Source organism: Festucalex cinctus, chromosome 4 (genome assembly GCF_051991245.1).
Source record: "Festucalex cinctus isolate MCC-2025b chromosome 4, RoL_Fcin_1.0, whole genome shotgun sequence".
Taxonomy (NCBI): domain Eukaryota; kingdom Metazoa; phylum Chordata; class Actinopteri; order Syngnathiformes; family Syngnathidae; genus Festucalex; species Festucalex cinctus.
In genome coordinates, this window is record NC_135414.1 from 27,047,020 (window position 1) to 27,068,768 (window position 21,749).

At 37.4% G+C, this 21,749-nt stretch overlaps 1 protein-coding gene across 1 annotated transcript in view; it reads left to right on the top strand.

Moving 5' to 3' along the window:
• The window catches only part of LOC144017967 (CUB and sushi domain-containing protein 1-like), a 454,419-nt gene that overhangs the window by 357,686 nt on the left and 74,984 nt on the right, over positions 1–21,749 (top strand). The window contains exons 31-33 of the mRNA XM_077519995.1: positions 4,185–4,323; positions 8,803–8,990; positions 12,195–12,389. Coding sequence (XP_077376121.1) covers positions 4,185–4,323; positions 8,803–8,990; positions 12,195–12,389 — 522 coding nt within the window. The remainder of the gene's footprint in view (positions 1–4,184; positions 4,324–8,802; positions 8,991–12,194; positions 12,390–21,749) is intronic.

Here is a 21,749-nt window from a genome sequence, read left to right on the forward strand (position 1 = left end):
TCTCCCAGAAACACGAAAAATAACAATGACCATCGGATGGAGACATAACGAGACGTCTGGTGATTCGTTTCTTGTTGCTAGGAGGTGAAGAAAAATGTAATGGAAGCATTTAATGTAAAAAAATCTTCACTCACTAATCTTTTTTATTAAAACCCTTTGCCGTTATTGTGACCGGTTTTCGGCTTTTTGATGGTTCTGACCAAGTCATTTCAAAATAAGATAATGCCCAGGTGTTTTAAATAGTCATCTGTGACAGGAAATCGAACAGTAAGAAGTTGAAACATTACCAAAAATAAAATAAAGTAAAAGAGAAATATTTTTTGACGCCACAAATAGCCAAAGCAAAAAAACAAACAAACTGGAATCATACGCATTTTGTTTCCCAAAACTGTCTAAAACATTGAAGACATACTTTCGCTCTCATTTACTTGAGTTAGGGCATATCAAATATTACCAAAATATTTTCTACTAATTACAGTGCAATATTTCTGTCCAAAATCGCTTCACATCTGGCTCCACGGTGACAAAATATGCCCTTGTTTTTTTTTTTGCTGTCTGAGGGCGGATTCAAGTCAGGAGGTGCGACGCTCGCTCGAAATAACTCATCAGCAGCCCCTCGCGCAACCCTGCAGATTTGTTACAGATGCTCTCTTTTATAGATCTCATCCAGTTTTATGCTCAAGTGTCCAAGGTGATGTTTGTTTACTGAAATATGGGCTGTTGAAGCTGAGGCTGTGGGAAGATACATTTTTCATTTTCTCACACAATTAGTTGATGTGCTGCCTCTGCCCCACATTGAGTCATTTTTCACCAGCCATGTGTCCTGGCACTTTGATCACAGTTTTAAATAAATTGTTTCCCCTTATTAAAAAGAAATGTCAAACACAAATATTTGTCTTTTACATCACTGTCTGAATGCAAATCAGTGTAAATCTCTGGATTAGCAATCGTCTTTTCCACCCCATTCCTGACACAGACTGACTGAATTGTTAGCATTCATGTCACCTTGAAGACACGCCATCATGAATGTTCAGTCATCGTCTGAGTCAGACGGAATCCTGAGTTGGCTTGTAGTTTTGAGTAATTATTGGATGACAGAGTGTTTCTAAGGCGGATGAATACTTCAGCACAAACGAAGCAGCTTTGCAACCTCCCTCACAGACAAGCCAGAAGCCGCACAAGCTCTTTGACTTGTACTGCTGCTGCCATAAGTTTAAAGCCCGTATCCCACTCAGATGATGATTTGCAACGCTTAGAGAATGTTGATTTCATGTCAGGGTTCATTCAAGGTCACACCGTTTCCTAAACATTGTCTAAAAACTCTTGATGGTTTCCGAAACAGTTTTAATGGATTTCTTGTCATAACAACGAAGATCATTAAGAGTGTTTAGAGAACCATTAAGATTGATTCGAGAAGGTTTAGGAAACGCTGCGACCTTGAATGAGCACTGAAATCAAATGTCATCTCAAACGTCTTAATGGTTCTCTAAACACTATTAATGTTTTTTGTTGTTATGACAAGAAAGACCATTAAAACTGTTTAGGAAACCATTAAGACAGTTTAGATTATGTTTAGGAAATGCTGTCACCTGGAATGAACCCAGACTTGAAATCAAACACTGTTAATTTCTTTGTTGTTATGAAAAAAAAGACCATTAAAACTGTTTAGAGAATGTTTAGGAAACACTGTGACCTTCAATTAACCCTGACATGAAATCTAACTATTAAGTCAGGTTGATTTCCATTTGTGCAGTTCCAGCACCCTCTAGTGGCTAGTTTATTAGTGCAATTTAATTTTCCTTAGGGATGTTTTGGCCTTCTGTGTTTAAAATCTATGCCAATTGTCAGATGAAGGGGAACCTAATTTGCTTGTGAAGCGATCAACGTGTGCTTGCATGAGCAAGTAAGTGCCTCAATATTGTTATTAGAGATTGTAGGTGGATTATATGCATTGCTGTTATGTACAAAAGAACAATATTGTGTGTTTTTTTGTTTTAGTATGAGCTTTTTTTTTTGTTGCAATATTGCGATCTTTTTTAAATATCGTCAACACCCCCACAATATCGTGATAATTATTGTATCGTGAACTTCATATCGTGATAATATCGTATCGTGACGTTTGAATATCGTTACATCCCTACCATCTAATTCTCAGAGGAGCTTTCCTTTATTCTGTCTCCTCAGTTACCCCTGACACCCTTAATTTCACTTCTGCTTCACGTATTCCCTCACGACATCTCCAGAATCGAACTCCTCTTAGGTCTTCCTATCTGTTGTCAGTCTGGTCTCTCTAACTTTGTCCCTAACTTCTGATGAGCTCATTTATAATTCTATCCATGCTGGTCACTCTTGTCTCATTTTCTTCATTCATCAACTTTTCGAAGTCTTATTTCCGTCTATTTGGCACACTGCTCGCGCCAGTCAACACATTCCCATCTTTATCCTTAATCACCCCAACCTGCTGCACATCTGTCCCATGGCTAACACAGGGGTGTCCAAACTTTTTCATTTGAGGGCCACATACAGAATATCAGAAGGACGCAAGGACCACATAATGTTATGAAGAGAAATTGTGTTTAGTCCTAAAAATTGTACAAATAATTTATTTGTGCTTTTGCATATTCAGAAAAATGCTACAGTATATAAACCAATTTATTTGTAATATGGCAGTAGGGTTATTATAGTTTTGGAATTTTTCATTTTAGTTTTAATTTTGAGGTTTTTTTTTATTTAGTTCGTTTTAATTAGTTTTCAGGGTGGTCCTGTTAGTTTATTTTTTATTAATTTTAGTTCTTTAATAAATGCTTAGTTTTGGTTTAGTTAGTTTCAGTATTAGTTTTAGTTTTTTTTTTATGTGTATTACTTGTGCGCAATAATTAAAAAACATCATTGGTGTGACGTCATTATTCCGGTTTATATCAAAATAAATCTACTAATAATCACATTTAAAATCATCCCCAAAGGCTCATGCATTAAATTAATTACCAAAGACTAAAACGAAGGACATATTTGCTATAATTATAGTTAGTTTTATTTTAGTTAGTTTTGTAAACGTAAAATGTAGTTTCAGTTTTCTTTTTTAAAAAAGCGTCTTCGTTTTTATTTTATTTCGTTAACGAAATAGTTTTTTGAATTTTAGTTTTTCCGTTAGTTTAGTTAACTAATAAACTTTAATAGCACCTGTGTTTTTCGACACCTTCCTTTTTTACTTTGACAATCCCCAAACATTTTTGTTTTTATTTTATTTGAACCGAGTCAAATGCCATTTTTAGCATATGTCGCGGGCCACTGAAAAATGGACAGCGGGCCGCAAATGGCCCCCGGGCCGTAGTTTGGACACCCCTGGTCTAACATGTCTAACTTCACATGTTGCATATACGATACGCATCTTGTTTGACCTCCACTTTGGTCTGAATAACACCAAATGCATACATGACACTTGGGAACTGAGGTGTTCTGTGGAAATATACATTTCGGTACGGTCAGTTACACAGATCGCATGATTTATTATAGTTGATCTGCAATCTCACAACTGTGCAATGGAAACTCGGCTCCTGTTCCCAATGCTGCACTCTGCGCAGCTTTCTTACGGTATAAATCCCCTTCTGTGTTCTCTCTTTGTTTTTGAATATTATGCATCTCCCGGGAGTAGCATTATGCAGGTTATTTAGAGAAGTGTACGTCTTTGTGTGAGTAATCTACTCGACAGTTAAGGCCTTTTGTTTACCTTTAGCTCACCGTTGCTAATGTGTTCACACCCACCTGGCTCCCTGAGCCTTCCTTAATGTCAGTGCAGCGGTTGCCTGAGTTGATCACTGGTGCTAAATATTTCTCCTACTTCCGTTTGTTGCGGAATAACAGGACCACCAGGGGTGATTTTACTGCTTACTACCCACAGCCTCACTCTGTTTCCAAATTTCACAGTCGGATCGCTCTCTCTCTCTCTCTCTCTCACTTTTACTCTCTAGCAATTTGCAAAGGCAATATTAATGGTCCACTAGGTGTTATTCTCTCTCATCTTCAACCTTTGCCACACCTCTCATCAGTAGCTGACCCCCTTCTTCTCTGCCTACATTTGAGTGGCGGGGGGGTCATGGATGCTCAGTCGAGGGGCGATCCTCCCTCCTGAACACTTAACGACGTGTGATCATCATCATCTCTCTATTTTTGGGTTTTCTCCCCAGCAACCTGTGGCGGTAACGTCAGCGGTCCCTCTGGAGTGATCCTGTCTCCTAACTACCCGCAGCCGTACCCTCCGGGCAAAGAGTGCGACTGGCGAATCCGAGTCAACCCGGACTTTGTCATTGCTCTCATCTTCAAAAGGTAGCCCCCCCCCCCCCCCCCCCCCCCCAAAAAAAAAATATGCGTGACCGTGGTGGCTTTTAATAAAAGTGCAACTGTCATAAAATGCATTCGCAGCTCTCGCCCTGCGAGTGGAATTCTGTGTCTGCAGAAACACCTCCACTGGTTATTTCTAACGTGATTTGAGTTATGAAATATTTAGATCTAAATAGCATCGCACATCCTTTTAGCTCACTTTTCGGTTTCCTTCAGGCAGGGGTCTCGGTAGTGACGTATTTAGTTGCAGCATCATAATAATAGGGTGTGATTAGCCTATGTTTGTTAAAAATAAGCAGTCATGCTAAAAGATTTAATGGGCTCACTAATTATGAACTATTCTATACGAAATAGGCTGCTTAAGATTAGTCATGGTGCAAATTTTTAAGGAACACAATCTAATCAATTGTTCTAATATTTTCACTCACTATTTTGTTGTTTCTGTTTTTTGCCCACCATGTGTACTTGGTTTTACATTTACAGAGCTTTAGAAACATTGTGCTAATATAGCCAAAAGACATCCTACAAGTTGTACGGAAAATTTCAACAATCAATCTAAGGCAGTGGTGTCCAAACTACGGCCCGGGGGCCATTTGCGGCCCGGCGTCCATTTTTCAGTGGCCCGCGACGCATGCTAAAAAGTGGCATTTGACTCGGTTCAAATCAAATAAACACAACAAAAATGTTTAGAGATGGTCAAAGTAAGAAGGGAAGGTATTGAAAAACAGGTGCCATTAAAGGTTATTTTAGTTAACTAAAACTAATGGAAAAAACTAAAACTAAAATTCAAAAAGCAATATTTTTACCGAAATAAAATAAAAACGAAAATGCTTTTTAAAAAATGAAAACTAACTGAAACTACATTTTATGTTTACAAAACTAACTATAATTATAACAAACATGTCCTTCGTTTTACTCTTTGATAATTAATTTAGTGCATGAACCTTTGGGGATGATTTTAAATGTGATTTTTAGTAGATTTATTTTGATATAAACCGGAATAATGACGGAAAGTATGTCACACAGAAGTGACGTCATCTAGCAGCAGCCAGCCAAGAGAAAAGCACCAAAAGATGACGTTGCTCCCATGCTGTTTTTTAAATATTGCACACAAGTTATACACATTAAAAATAATAATAATAATAACCTAAAACTGAAACTAACAAACTAAGCAAAAACTAAGCATTTTTTAAAGAACTAAACGAATAAAAACTAACAGAACCACCTTGAAAACTAATAAAAACTAACTAAAATGAAAAATTCCAAAACTATAATAACCCTACTGCCATATTACAAATAAATTGGTTTATATACTGTAGCATTTTTCTAAATATGCGAAAGCACTAATAAATTATTTGTACAATTTTTAGGACTAAACACAATTTCTCTTCATAACGTTATGTGGCCCTTGTATCCTTCTGATTTTCTGTATGTGGCCCTCAAATGTGCCCTGCGATTGGCTGGCAACCAGTCCAGGGTGTCCCCCGCCTACTGCCCAGAGCCAGCTGAGATAGGCGCCAGCACCCCCCGCGACCCTTGTGAGGAATAAGCGGTCAAGAAAATGAATGAATGAATGAATGAATGAATGAATGAATGAATGAATGGCCCTCAAATGAAAAAGTTTGGACACCCCTGATCTAAAGGAAAAATCATTAGTCCTACTGACTGTTGTCCTCAGATGACTTTTGCTGTGGAAATTGAAATACATCATTCTCAGATGTTGCAAGATTCGATGAAAATGACATTGAGTGTTGTTGTCGGTGCTGCAAGTAAAAGCATTTGTACTGTTGCAACAGAATGAACACAAAGGTCTCTCCTGTCCTCCTGATGCCAGCAGTTGCTTTGGATGAAAGAGAATAATTGCATAAAATGGTGTTGTCCAAAGGGCTGTCTGAGTCCTGGCAGAACATGTTTTCATTTCTAACTAATAAGTTCAAATACACAGTATATATTTTTGTAAATTTAATGAGGAAAACATAATGTTTGAACCTCATTTCAACTGATTGAGGATAAAAAAAAAAAAAAAACATGCATCTTTTAGTGATCTACTGTCCTGTAATGTGAAGCTACTGGGGCACATTGAAAAGTCTGCTACTTACATTGCAAAAATATTTTTGGTTTATTATATGAAGAAGAGATAGAAATTAGTTAACATTAATAAAATAATGTTCTGTATTTTTTTTTTCTTGTAACTGATGACATAATTGTTTTTGCTCTTTTATGACTGCAATATATCACAGTATCTCTGTTTTCAATTACATAATTCTAGTTTTTAATCAATTGAAATGAATATGATAATAAGTAATTTCTAAATAAAACAGAGTACTCATATTTAGACAAATTAATGTGAGGTTGATCAACCTTTGATGGTTACTTGGTCATTTTTTCCCATATTAAATTAAATTAAATGTTTTGGGGGTTTTTTTCTCTCAAAAATCATAGCTAAGTAATATAAACTGCCGCATGCATGCTTATAGGGCACCAATTGAATTTGTTACCAAAATTGAACCCGCAACTCCTGGCGCATTTGACTTTCGAGGTCCCACTCCTGTTTCAGCACAGTCCATAATCATGCAATTGTGGGGAATATTATTAATAACAATGCCATACATTGTAAAATAAATAATAAATGTTCCGACTGATTATGGCACTTTGACTTTATAGTCTATCTCGAGAGTACTCACTCCATGTCATACAAATCTTCTTTCCGCTAATTAAATTAGCATATACTGTATAATGATCAAGGTGTCCATTGTGTATGAATGTTATCCTAAGATTATAATTTGATCTCTATTGAATGTTCGAGCTCTGTCTGCATTGTCATTTCATGACATTTACTTCAAATGTGGCTCTATGGGAAAAAAAAAAAAATGTATTTGCCAGGATCACTTTAATGCTTTGTCAGTACAGAGGGGCTTATGTGCCGCTAAGCTCTTGCTAAATCAGATATAAATACAGGCCTTAGCATTCACAGGGCTCATGTTAACCTCGCAAATGATCACATTGGATGATTATAGGAGGTGTTATCCCATAATACATAGTGCTGGCAGAAAAGTGCACAAGCCTATAGAAGAAAAAGTCAATATTATACCAACAACACTGTGACGTGCACATCACTGTACATCAGTTTAAGGTTGAAAGTGCAGGGTGCTATATTGAGATTTTTTTTTTTTTTTTTTGCCCAGAATTACGGAGCCCCTCTGGTGTCAGGGTCTCTGATTATTTATTTATTTATTTTTTGCTAATTTGTACCCACAGTTTAGTAATCTGTACCCACAGTTTAGTAATCTGTACCCAGTTTAGTAAACTGTAACCACAGTCTAACAATCTGTACCTACAGTTTAGTAATCTGTACCTACAGTTTAGTAATCTGTACCCACAGTTTAGTAATCTGTACCCACAGTTTAGTAATCTGTACCCAGTTTAGTAAACTGTAACCACAGTTTAACAATCTGTACCCACAGTTTATTAATCTGTACCCACAGTTTACAGCAGCTTTCTGTATTTGTTCCTCCATTACGTCAAAATTTACAGTATTCAACTGTATTAATGAAAAACGGTGCACTACTGTTGAAAATTCCCCGTAATTTTATAGCAATTTGTTGGAGTGTATCTTGTTGTTGCTGGTAGAAAGTGCCTTGGAGTGTTATGTTGTTAAAGAATATGTTGTGAACACTCTAAGCTAGCAACAGAAGAGGCTCTTCTATTGAGCAGCAGGTGTGCGCTTGCAACCAGCGTACCTCTTGTGGCAAATGGGCAGGGTATCGCCACATGAAACACCACCCACACACGGAACAACAAAACTAAGACCGACATGGAAGTACAAGTGGGATTGCAATTGACACGTAATGCAGTGCAAATATTGTGGCTATTTTAATTCATCCACTCCCAGCCATTTTCACAGAAGCAGTCCCGTTCGCTCCCGGCTATCAAAAGAAAGATTAAAGTCTCTTCTTTCATCAGGAAAAAAAAGTATGTTTCTATCTGTTTCCGTTTTGCAGCAATTAGCATTAGAAGAAAGCTACATTTAATCAGTTTTCACAAATCTATTAAAAATTGTAAGTAATTAAGCTTTTTTTCAACATGGCCCTGGTTGATCTCCTTTGCTCTGCTGCCACCTGCTGGCCGTTTGTGTAATAACTACCATTTCTGCAACCGTTCTCTGCAGTTGAGAGGCTGCATCAAAGCCTTCTGTATGCTCTAGCATTAAAAAAAACAAAAAAAACAAAAAAAAAACGTATAAATACGTCTTTGGAACACTTAGAACATTAAAAATAACGTATTTAAACGTTATTGGGAGCAAATGAGTTATTAATTTCTCTAATCTTAGCAAATGTTCCTGTTAGTATTTCCCGTAAGAAGTTTCCCGCTACTCAAATGCCTGCAAAAAACTTATTCGTGAATGTCAGTCAGTTCTCCAGAAGCTATTTTTGATTCAATCGATCTCTGTTTTGCTTCTATCAGTTTTAACATGGAGCCCAGTTATGACTTCCTTCACATTTACGAGGGCGAAGACTCTAATGGGCCTCTCCTGGCGAGTCTCCAAGGCAACCAAGCCCCAGAGCGCATCGAGAGCAGTGGTAACAGTCTCTTCCTGGCATTCCGATCGGACGCCTCGCTGGGCATGTCTGGCTTCGCCATTGAGTTCAGAGGTAAAAGTTGATCTTCACGTTACTGTCTTTGTCTTTTGTTTTATAACGGTCCCGACATTTCTTAGACAAAGATTGATATGTACAGACTAATGAATGGACAGCCTGTAAAAGTGCTATTGCGTATACCCTTGTTAAAAGGTACACACATGACCCATCTCTCACCCCAAATGCCAATTTATTATGGGAGAAAAAAAAAATGGGGCAAAGATCATTCACGTGCTCTATAACCTGTCCAACTCAACTGAAAAAGTTTTAACGCATACACCTGCCACCGTTGAGAGCACCTCTGATTAACCCCAAATGAAGTTCAGTTGTTCAAGTAGGCTTTCGCTGACATTTTTAGTTTGTTTCACTTTCAAAAAGTAGCCTCAAATCCATACATAGTTTTTGAATGTTGACTTTATCGTACCAGAAGACATTTTACCCCTATGAATTTGGGAGATTTAATTTATTTATTTATTATTTTATTTAGATTTTATTTATTTATTTAAAAAAAAGGTGTGGAAACGCCTAGTAGACTAAGAGAACTTTATTTGGGGATAATCGGAGGTGTGTCCTGGTTCCCATTTAACATGCTTGAACGTGACTGGTTCATTCGTTCATGGCACAGGCCATGTGCCAGTTATAGGAGGGTGTGCACACTTATGCAAATACATTATTGTATTTGTTTGTTTTTACGTCCACACTTGAAAAGATTAGAAAAAAAAACATCTATAGAGTTTGACTAGCTCACATTAATTTGTCTTGGTCTTGTTTTTTATACACCGCAAAAAAAAAATGTGCTTTTGAATAAATAAATTGGTTGGTCAGTCTATGTGTGGATTACAGCGAGGTCAGAGTAGTTGTGTAATTTCGGCAGCCATGGCTGTGAGTTTGTTGAGGCTGCAAGTCTTTTCAACCGATAGCGATTTGCAGTCTTTCATCCAGACCACCTTTACATGATGCTCAAGGGTATCAATTAGGATTATTTGTCGCTGAACCGTGGGACAAATCAAAGCTACATCCCATCTCTTGTGAACAAATGTGTGCATTTGATCTTCTGTACTTTCCATGACGATCTTCATTTTATTTCATTTTTTTTTTTTACTTGCCGTGAATATTGAAACGTCGACACGGAGGTGTCGCTTCTGCAGACTGGCTAATATTTAAAGCTGCCAACTCTATTCGTTTCAGCCTCACATCATGAGGCTTTTTTTTTTTTTTTTTTTTTTTTTTTTCAGCAGAGAGGGCCTGATGTTCCGTGTCAGCCCATGAGTTGTTTACCTCCACAGATTGTGACTCATCTTGGTTTTACAGAAGCCGCTTGACTGCTGGTGATTTAACAGCTATTGTCAAAGTGAAGCCGATTATTACTTCATCATCGGACTGCCGACGAGATCCCCTCTGTCAAGTTATATAAAAATCCGTTTTCATTTTTGTGTCTATCTCACTCCATTTATCTGTAATTAAAAACGATTATCTCCCCCCTCTGTTGTCTGCCTTGCCGGGGCACCTCACACCTCTGTACTTTCGTCATTAATTCACTACCTTTCATCTGCCATCACGCTAATTAAAATGCAACCTTAATCATCTCCCTGTTTCATTTGCTTCTACCTCCCCCTCCTCATCTCTATCCCTTTCCTTTTTTTTTTTTCTACCGTTCTTTGCCGGGCAATCAGAGGAACGCAAACAACCTGGGCCAACACTGTCATTTAGAACGAAGACACTTTTTGACATTGTTGGAGTCGCTTGTTTCTACTTCATCAGTCTTGCTTTTTGTCTTAGCCTCATTAGCCCCTTCTTCTTCCATGAAAGCAGGAATGTAAGAGAAGGGAATATGTCGTAAAGGGTCTCTTTTTTTTTTTTTTTTTTTTTTGTCTGTCACATCCAATCAAATCAACAGAAAGAGAGTACACTTCATAGTGCTGGCTTGACAGCGACCACTCGGTCGATCAAGAGGAGAGTAAAACATTTTCCGTCAAGAAATTGCTGTTCTCTTCTTTTAATAGGGACATGTAGTCCAGTTTTGATAAAAGTTTAGCAGATTCTTGAACTTTCACTGACATTCTTACCAGGACATATGCAAGGCAAATCGCAACATAAGAGTTGATTTGGTTTATTCCTCTTTTTATCTATGCATTCTATTAATATTCACTCCCAGCCATTTTCACAGAAGCAGTCCCGTTCGCTCGCGGCTGTTTTACTGGATTTTGACTGATTTTGCAAGGCCCACAGAATATTGTGTTCTGTTGCTATAAAAGCATGGAACCCATCAAAAGAAAGATTAAAGTCTCTTCTTTCATCAGGAAAAAAAAGTATGTCTCTATTTGTTTCGGTTTTGCAGCAATTAGCATTAGAAGAGAGCTAAGTTTCATCAGTTTTCACAAATCTATTTAATATTGTAATTTAGCTTTTTTTCTAGATGGCCCTGGTTGATCTCCTTGCTCTGCCACCTGCTGGACGTTTGTGTAATAACTACCATTTCTGCAACCGTTCTTTGCAGTTGAGAGGCTGCATCAAAGCCTTCTGTATGCTCTAGCATTAAAAAAAACAACAACAACAAAAAACGTATAAATACGTCTTTGGGACACTTAGAACATAAAAAAAAAACGTATTTATACTATATTGGGAGTAAATGAGTTAAAGGTGGATTCTATGATGTTATCGAAAGGTGGAAGCCAAACATCTGTTTGTCACGTTTAAAAAACTGAGCATGCGGAAGACCATCCTACCAGCTCTCCTGCTGGTCTGGGGCTAACACCTCTCAAATGTCGCTAACGTCCGAGCTCATGAGAAGTATTTCCAAACCGGTGAAGTTTTGGTGAAAAACTGCTGCAAGCTAGCGCCATTTACAGGCAAGGAAGACTCACTTAACGTCTTCCCCCTCTGCCATCGCTTGCTTGTACTCGTCTGCGTCACGAGTACTCGAGTACTTGAAAAAAAGCTGGTTTCGGCCCGATACCGATACCTGGTATCGGTACTCGCCCATCCCTAGTAAATACAGAAGTAAAATATTGTATTTCTACTCTGATACTTTACAAGATTGATTGTGATTATAAATCCCTACACTGAAGGATACTAAATTAATAATCCCTCCACATCTCTAACTTGAACTTTGTGTGATGGATTTGTTGAACTAGCATTCATATTCTGTTCAATGTCGCTGTCTTGTAAGGTTTGAATCGACTTTTCTAAATGCACAAAACTCTCTTTTTATTCTTTCAGAAAAGCCAAGGGAGGCCTGTTTTGATCCTGGTAACATCATGAATGCTAGCAGGACCGGCCATGACTATAAACTGGGATCTCAGGTGTCCTATAACTGTCACCATGGCTACACAACAGTGGGCGGTGAAACAATAACCTGCGTGATGGGGTATGATGGGAAGCCGGTTTGGGACAAGGCTCTGCCGTCATGTAAAGGTAGGAAGGACTTGTGCTTGAACAAATTGTTGCACGCAATTAAACCATACAGACATAAATAGTGAATTCATCGTTAGACCGACAACATTAGTTATTCATCCATTCATCAGGCATTCTTTGTATCAAAGTGAATCCATCTGTGTGAACAGTTTGTGGAGGACCCTTTTTCTGCTCTCAGTGCACAAAGCAAGGTGGAGGAGTTTTTGATAAGAGGACTTAAAATCCCTGACCTCAAATGCATCAAGTACCTCGAATAGCCGACCTTCTTTTGAGGTTCAACATCAGACTGTTGACCTCACAAAAGCGTTGATAACATAGACACAAACACAAACGGGGCACACCCTGAACTGGTTGCCAGCCAATCACAGGGCCCACAGAGGGAACAACCATCCACACTCACAAACACACTTAGGGACAATTTGGAGCACCCAATCAACCTGCCATGCATGTCTTTGGAATGTGGGAGGAGACCGGAGTACCTGGAGAAGACCCACGCGGGCACGGGGAGAACATGCAAACTCCACCCAGGAAGGCCGGAGCCTGGACTCAAACCCGAGTCCTCAGAAATGGGAGGCGGACGTGCTAATCAGTCATCCACCGTGGCTCCCTTGTGTTAGTAATAGGGATGTAACGATAAGGGAAATATCGTGATATCGTGATATTAAAACTGTCACAATATGTTCACAATATTTAAAATGAACACATCTGTCAGGTTGATTTCCATTTGTGCAGTTCTAGCACCCTCTAGTGGATAGTTTATTAGTGCAATTTAATTTAAATTAGGGATGTTTTGGCCTTCTATGTTTCAAATCTATGCTAATTGTCAGATGAAGGGGAAACGAATTTGCTTGTGAAGCGATCAATGTGTGCTTGCATTAGCAAGTAAGTGCCTCAATATTGTGATGAGAGATTGTAGATGATTTAGATGCATTGCTGTTATGTACAAAGCACAATATTGTGCTATTTTAGTATGAGCTCTTTTTTTTTTTTTTTTTTTACATTATTGTGACCTTTTTTAAATATCGCCAACCCCCCACAATATCGTTAGAATTATCGGATCGTGACCTTCATATCGTGATAATATCGTATCGTGATGTTTGGATACCGTTACATTCCTAATTAATAATAAAGTAAGAAATTGTATTTTTTTAATAAGTTTACATTTGTGTAAATATGACATTTCTCCACATGTTTACATCTTTAAACAATAGTCACAAAAACTGTACACCCAATTAGAAAGTGTATATAACATTCCACTGTCTCTGTTTGCTATTCCTGTGCATATTCCTTAATTAGTGGTCCAAGTGGTGGTGGGTGCTTTTTTTGTGTATGCGTGCGCCTCTGTGTGTGCGTGTGTGTGAACATCTGAGACAGATTCTGTCAGGGATTGGAAGGCCAAACTGTCAAAACTGTCTATTTGATTAATGGCTGACAGAGCCCCAGCAAGTGACACCTGCCAAATGGCCATTTGCAGTGTATTTGTCAAAGAAAGTGTGTGTCTCTGTTTGAGTGTGCATATAAGAGGAACTCAGAATTATAAATGACAGTAATCTGACATTTGGTCACAAATCACTGGAGGTGGGGAGCAACCTGCTACATTTATTCTTTTACTTGGATTCAAGTCACTTTTTGGATAAATTGCTACTTGTCAGAGGAGTTTTAATGCAACATACTTTAACTTGAGTCATTTTGGAATAAGTGCTTATTTTTCTTCTTTACATTGAATTACATTCTGCTCGCCATTTGTATTGCTTTGTAGGATCTATGCTGGTTTGTCAGAGAGATTTACGTCACGACTCGGTTTCATCAATGCAATGTAACGAACAACTAGGAACGCGTTGACTCAATATGACAAATGAAGCACAGCTAATTGTAACTCTGACTCGAGTACGACTACTCTCGCCACCTGTCAAAGCAGGAGAGGCTTTATCTCATGCTCTCACCATTTTGACCTTTTATCAAGATAAAAAGATATTTTACAAGGATCACAAATGTTGCAGCATGTACTTTCTTTTTTTCCACCAGCAGTGAAGGTAAAAACAAAAACAAAAACAAAAAATCAGCAGCATCAGCAGTTCTGCACTTAGCTCGATAAATGTTAATTTAGTGAGATTTGAGTGAAATATTGAGTGAGATACATTATGATTTAGAAGCTGAGTGAGTATATTGATATTGTATAATCATATCAAAGACTTCATCATCGTCCTAAGCCACTCCTTCAGATCTCATGGACGTGAATAAACTGCGGTATTACAAAAGCTCTGTCAGAAAACGATTATGTACTCACCAGCTATTTCATTGACTAAAACTGTACATTGTAATGCAGGAGTTTTTGAAAAAAGAAAAAAATTACATTTTGTCACTTTAAAATAATCACCTGCCATTTTTTTTCCAGAATTTTGCAGGAAACACAAAAAAAATGAACCATTTGTATCATGGGGAGATGATTTAGGCAAAAAAATATTTATATTTTTTGCAATAAAAAAAAGACTTAGGCAATTATTTTAAAAGTGACGATTTGCTGTATTTACTCATTTAGCTTTATGTTTGATGCAGTGCGCTTTGATACCACTTCAAGCTTATAAAGCAAATGAAAATTAAATTAGTCAATCAAGGACACATAAGAAAATCTCTTTCAGAACATCCTAAATTCATATTTTGATGTAAATGTTGTGCTGAGCAGATTCACGCTGCCCGGATAAGTTGTCCTTTCCTTCCTCATTAATTTTAAGTTTGAGTGTCCCCTTTGCGAGACCACCCTTTGGTGCAACCACCACCAACACACAAGCCCGCACATTGATGAAAAACACTGAAATGGAACTTGGATTTTCTTTAAAATACACTATTGTATTGTATTAACCAATTAAGAATACGCAATATACGAATAATTAGGAAACTGAAAGTTAAAAAAAACAAAAAACAGAAACATGTCAATAATGCTTGCTTCCTTAAAAGTTAAAGCTTATTTATAAAGTCTTCCTTCCCTCCTGGATGCAAAATCATCTATGATGCGCATCGACTTCCCAACCGTGTGGGTGGCGTATGATGTCAACTCCAGTTAAATGTCCCTGAGACATGCTTGACCTCAAGTGGCTTTTTACTACACAAATCCCAAAAATAAACGATAATGATTGACATGACATGCATTACACAATCGAAAACCATTTCACGTAGCGTTGTTTATTTATTCATGTATTTTTACTTTGGGGCGCAATGTCAGCCACACATTATGCACACGCCAAAAGAGACCACCGTCTCTTGTGGGTGAATGTAGCCCAGCTTGTTCTTTCGACCACTAACTTCTTGAGACTGAATCAGCAACATTTCTTCTCCTTGCAACCAAGTAGTGTACCTCATTATTGATTGAATAATTAGCAGTTAAGCATGATTCTTAGCTCGTTCACTCCCAGCCATTTTCACAGAAACAATCCCGTTCGTTCCCGGATGTTTTCCTGGATTTTGACTGATTTTGAAAGGCCCACAGAATATTGTGTTCAATTGCTATAAAAGAATGGAACCTATCAAAAGTAAGTTTAAAGTCTCTTCTTTCATCAGAAAAATAAAGTATGTTTCTATCTGTTTCCGTTTTGCAGCAATTAGCATTAGAAGAGAGCTAAGTTTCATCAGTTTTCACAAATCTATTTAAAATTGTAAGTAATTGAGCTTTTTTTCTACATGGCCCTGGTTGATCTCCTTTGTTCTGCTGCCACCTGCTGGCCGTTTGTGTAATAACTACCATTTCTGCAACCGTTCTTTGCAGTTGAGAGGCTGCATCAAAGCCTTTTCTATGCTCTTGCATAAAAAAAACAACGTATAAATACGTCTTTGGGACACTTAGAACATAAAAAAAAACATATTTACACGTTATTGGGAGCAAATGAGTTAATCAGCCAGTCGATTTAGCCTGCTGATTTTAGCTCTTTTGAGCTCATGCTTAATTTTGACAGTTATTGTTTTTATATACAATAACACATTGCAGTAAGAGACAAAGATGATGACCTTCCGGCGCCAAATCCCCTTGAAAATTGGAATAAAAATGTGCAGATTTTTCCTCTGTTGTACAGTTAAACAAATGCCATCAGAATGTGTGACCAAAAAAATAATAATGCACATTTCAAATTATGGATAGGGTTTGAGTGTCGGGTTCGGGTTTGGAAGGAACATTTCGGGGTAGGACTAGGCTTGAAAAGTTTAGTTATGGTTTAAATTATGGTTTCAAGGATGTCAATGGGGGAAAAAACAAAACAAAACGTATAAATACGTCTTTGGGACACTTAGAACATTAAAAAAAACGTATTTACACGTTATTGGGAGCAAATGAGTTAAAAATCAATTAATCAATTAAACTATTAATGTAATAAACATATTAAAGAAACGGAGCTTTCCCCACACATCTGTATTTGGATCTCATCCTCTTGTGCAGATGTAAGTTTCGATTTAAGTTTAGTTCTTTTCCCTTTTTCTGTTTCCACAACAAGGTCTTTGATTAAGGTGCCACTTCCTCTTTTTGCTGAAACAATTCAGTCAACACAATTCGACTCACTAATTCCTTCCATTTCCCTCGGCTTTCTATTCTTCTCCACATTGACTTTTCTCACCACATAGTTTGGGCACTTCTTTTTCCCTTTCTGTCTGTGTGTCTCGGGCCAGCTCCTGGGGGCTCTTAGACCAAGCTCATTAGACAGGTTGAGACCCCCTTAAATAATACAGCTCCACTTACACTCCCTCCGTCTCCTCTCGTTTCACCTTTTGTCCCCTTGCTCAGCCCCCTTTTCTCTTTCCCCCCCCCCTCGCATGTAACGACTTCTCGCCAACCCTCTTTTCCTGCACTGCCTTCCTACCGCCTCGTCTGTCTGTCTGATTTACTCTGTGATGCTCTCTGCTCTTTCGCACTCTCTCTGTCTCCCCCCCCCCCCCCCCCCCCCCCCCACACACACACACTTCCCATCTCAAAATGCTCTTTTATTGGTTCCCATGGTAACTAAGAGCTGTTGAAAGGAAAAGGAAATTCTTAGTGACTTTTGATGGGCTTTTCTCTCACACACTTCTTATTCTGTTTATGCTTATGTGTGTGTGATTGTGGGAGTTCATGCACACATTCTACCACTCACGCTTATGCGCCTATGTACATGAAAAATAATAACTGTATGCTCTATCTATGAATAGACTTTAACCATAGTCGGTCCGAATCTTACTAATGTGAAGAAATTTCATTTGTCTTACTATGGGTTAATAATATGTGTGTATGTAGATGTTTAAGATACAATGACCTGACTTTGTTTTTCAACATAAGCCATCATTCTGATTTGTTTTGCTTTGATTTAGAAGCTCAAACTTGAGATTTGTGGCGGTGAACCTTATTGACCTCACTTAACAGTTCGCAGCGATTTGGCAAATTATGAACAATTAATTAAAAAAAAAAAAAAAAAAGGAAAAAAAAGGCTCAGAGCAGTTTAATGCTACTCATGTTTACTGTCAAACATTTAACAATGACAATGACAGTTGCATGTAGTGAATTTAAATCAACCAAATGCATCGAGACTATGGAGGACCAAAACTGCCAAAATTCTAAATAAATAAATGCTGAAATAAATTAATTAATGACTAAATAAATTTGAATAAATCACTAAATAAATAAATAAATGACTAAAAGTGAAAATAAACAAGTATGTACAAATATAATTCAAAAATTAAATAAAAATGTATTAATATTTTTATTTACACTTTCAGTCATTTATTTAGTCTTTTTTTTTTTTTTTTTTTTTTTTGCAGTTTTGGTATTCCATAAGAGACATCATCATATAGATATTCAATGCCATTAAATATGTGTTGTGCAATTGAAGGATTTCTAATCCTTGCTTTGTAACAGTAATACATGTCTGTTTGTTCAAGTGTGGGTGTGCAAGATTCAAGAGTTTGGGGTTCTTTTCTTTCCTGTGATGAAAATAATCCTTGGAAAATTGAAAGCACAATAACAGTTTTATTACTAGTTTTCAACAGGGAAGAAAAAAAAAACTCTAGGAGGTGCTTCAACATAACCTTAACACTTTGGGACATTTTTTTTAGACATTTTTCTTTTACTGTGCTCACTTTTGCTGTAGAGAATGATCGTGCGTGCATGCATGCATGCGTGTTTGTTGGCGACTGAACGGCCATGAGAAGTCTTCCAAAGTGTGTGCGTTTCAGCGTGCCGTGAGCGTGAGTGATCAAAGCCCATTTGTGTGGAGTCTTTTTAGCACCTGAGCCTGGAGCAACACTACTGGGAGATTGTGGGTAGATCAAGAACGCACCTTCAGACCCGAGGGTTAGAACGCAGCATCACAGCAAGGATCAATCCAGAAAATATCAGTCAGTGTGGAGGGATGAAGAGGAGCAGAAAGAAAGCGGATGATTACTCTGATGGTTTATGAAGCAAACGGGAAGGGGGACGGGCAAAAGCGAGAGGCCAACGAATGCATCTGCTCTCTTGGAAATAGCTACAATAACAATTTGAGCCGTGCTTTTTTTTTTTTTTTTTTTTTTTTTTTTTTTTTTCTTTTTTTTTTTTTCTGACGTGTTGATCTATTTGCCAAGTGAGCCTCATCCGCGATGCCCATTCTTATGCTAAGTTTGTGATATCTCAGCACGTGTGCTCAGCTTGAAATGTTATTGTAGTGCTTGAAGTGTGCTCAGCACAGTACTGCTTGATCACTGCTTGGATTGAGACCACCTGAAACTGAAGCACCTGAAGCTCTTTTGCGTGCAGGCGAAAAGACCACTGAAGGGGTCACGTTCAGGCATGTCCCTTGTGACACTGAGAAGTGCCTGTAGGCTATTTGCTAGACCTCTTTATGCAATGCATACATTATCCAAACAAATGTCATGGCTGTAGCAAGCTAGGGCGTCTGTACTGCATGTATATGCAGTGTACACAGTAATACGTGAGTGTACGCGTATGCGTGCATGTGTGCGTGTGCACGAGTGAGTGAGTAAATGTGCAAAGCAGAATCATTCCAGCCAGTATGCAGGACTGTTTACATCTGTGTCCTGCATGTTGATGATGAATTATTCAAATTCTGGTCCAAAAGCCAAGGCCATATTCAGTATGTAAATGTGCACGTCGTTAAAAAGTGTCAACATTTTACAAGTACTTTTTACAAAGACACGCTGATTATGTGGCAGTATTTGACCTGCACTGCCCGATGAAATGATTCATTTACAAATACAAACATTTAGATCAAAGGATTTTATTTTGAAGGTTACATAAGGGTTTGAGGGTTGTTTTAGCCAAATGCAGCTATCTAGATGTTTTGTTTTGTTTTTTCAACTTGAGAATAAAAGATTAGAGAAGCATCATGTATGCCAACTGACTGTAATGGGCACATTGCTCCCAGCTACAGAAAAGAAGAAGAAGAGGAACTCAAGACACATGATTAAAAGCTGAATGCTTTATTGCAACATGATGTCCCTAAAAGCTACAAAAGCTGTTGAAAATCTTTTTTCATGCTTTTGCCAGAAATGATTGTGGCAGTGTTATCCAACTGGAGGTTCTGGTAGCTCTGAAACTGTGTTTTTATTATTTTTGTTTTATTTTCCTGGTTTTAATATGTAGAAAGTAGTAATTTAGATGTATTGACATTTTAGTTAGGTTGATTCATTCTAACAAACTGGTTTACTTTTTTTTTTTTTTAAATTTTAAGATAAATAGGGGTGTCAGTTGATTAAAATAAAAATAAAATAATCACATGACTTAAAAAAAATTAACTAATGATTAATCACATATTTTTATATCTGTTCTTAATGTACAATAACATATTTTTCTGATTTGTTTTCATACCATTGTTAACATAAAAGTAGAAAAAAAATGTTCAACTAATAGAAATATGGCTCTATCTTTTTAGTCACTTATACAGAAATTTCATAATAATTCATACAATTTAGTTAAAATTAAAAATGTGGGGGAGGGGGGGGGGGGTGTTCTGTCACAAGACATTTTTCTGCCACTAGATGTCATAATTGCATTTGGAAGACGTTGCTGACAGCTCATTTTTCCTTTCTTATTAAGAGATATCTAATCTTTAATATGAAGTAACTTGTGAAATTCTTCACATTTTTGAAATTGTAAAATACAACATGACCCCGGTCTCCACAAATATATGCATTATTGTTAAATTTATTACTGCTAAATTTTGACGTGGACGTGTCTTCTGCTTTGCGACTGGACTGTTCAGGCTTTCCAAGTAAGGAGTGGTCATTAACTGCGTGTTTAAAAAAAAAAAAAAAAAAAAAAAGTGCCATTAAAGAAACTTTAAATTAACTCAAAATTAACACATTAATTATGACACCACTAATGATAAACAATATAAATACATTTCTAATCCCTTTTGTCCTTACTATTGCATGTACCATTACAATAAAATGACAAGTCTAAAAGGCCAATAAAAATGTGCTAAATTTGATTATTGTTTTTTTCCCCCTCCCAATTAAATCAACTTCAACTTGGCTGACATGAGCACAGTCATTCAATTTGTCTAATGCGGTTGCATTTTATAGTCAGTGACCAACCAATATTTATTTTGTGAATGAAGTCAAGTCTATAACATTCCAATTTACAGTGGCCATGTCATCGTCCAAAACAGATTCCAAAATATTTTCCACAGATGCGCCTGAGACACATCGTTTCGTTGCATAAATATGTTTGCGATCCCTTCTTCTTTCGTGATGTTGATGAGAAATTTCATCATTAGCCTACACAGAATATCGCGCACTAGGGACATTTGGTGAATGAGTTTGCATGATCTTGATGATCATGCAGAAGGTAGATGTTGCAGCAGTGAAATAAAATGCAGGTTTCAGCAAAATCCTTCAAAATTGAGTGCACTCTTTAGCTGTCAATGCAATGCATCACCAAGATTATTTATATATATATGATATATTTCCTGTTTGAGATTTATGTTTTTCCTGTGAAGACTACATTTATATTCCGAGGTGTAACCGACAGAGAGCAATCCATGGGTGAAAGGCAAGCAACAAACAACCGTTAGTGACACAATCAACAACCTCCAGGTCAGAACAGGAAGTCATGAAAATAAAATCAAGACAGATTCCACACTGGAATATTCAAATTACTCATTAGCAAGGAGAATAAAAAAGGCCGAAATTATCTAAAAGTGCGAAAGAAGCCTTAAAAATGCTGTGGATTTTTTTTTTAAAGGGATACTTGACTGCTTGAGCCATTTTAAGCAGAAAAAAAAGTGAACATTTTGTCCAGAATTGATTTTCATTATTTTTCATGTGCAATTAATACCTTTATATAGGTAATCGGTAATCGGGATGTAACGATATCCAAACACCACGTTACAATATTGGCACGATATGAGG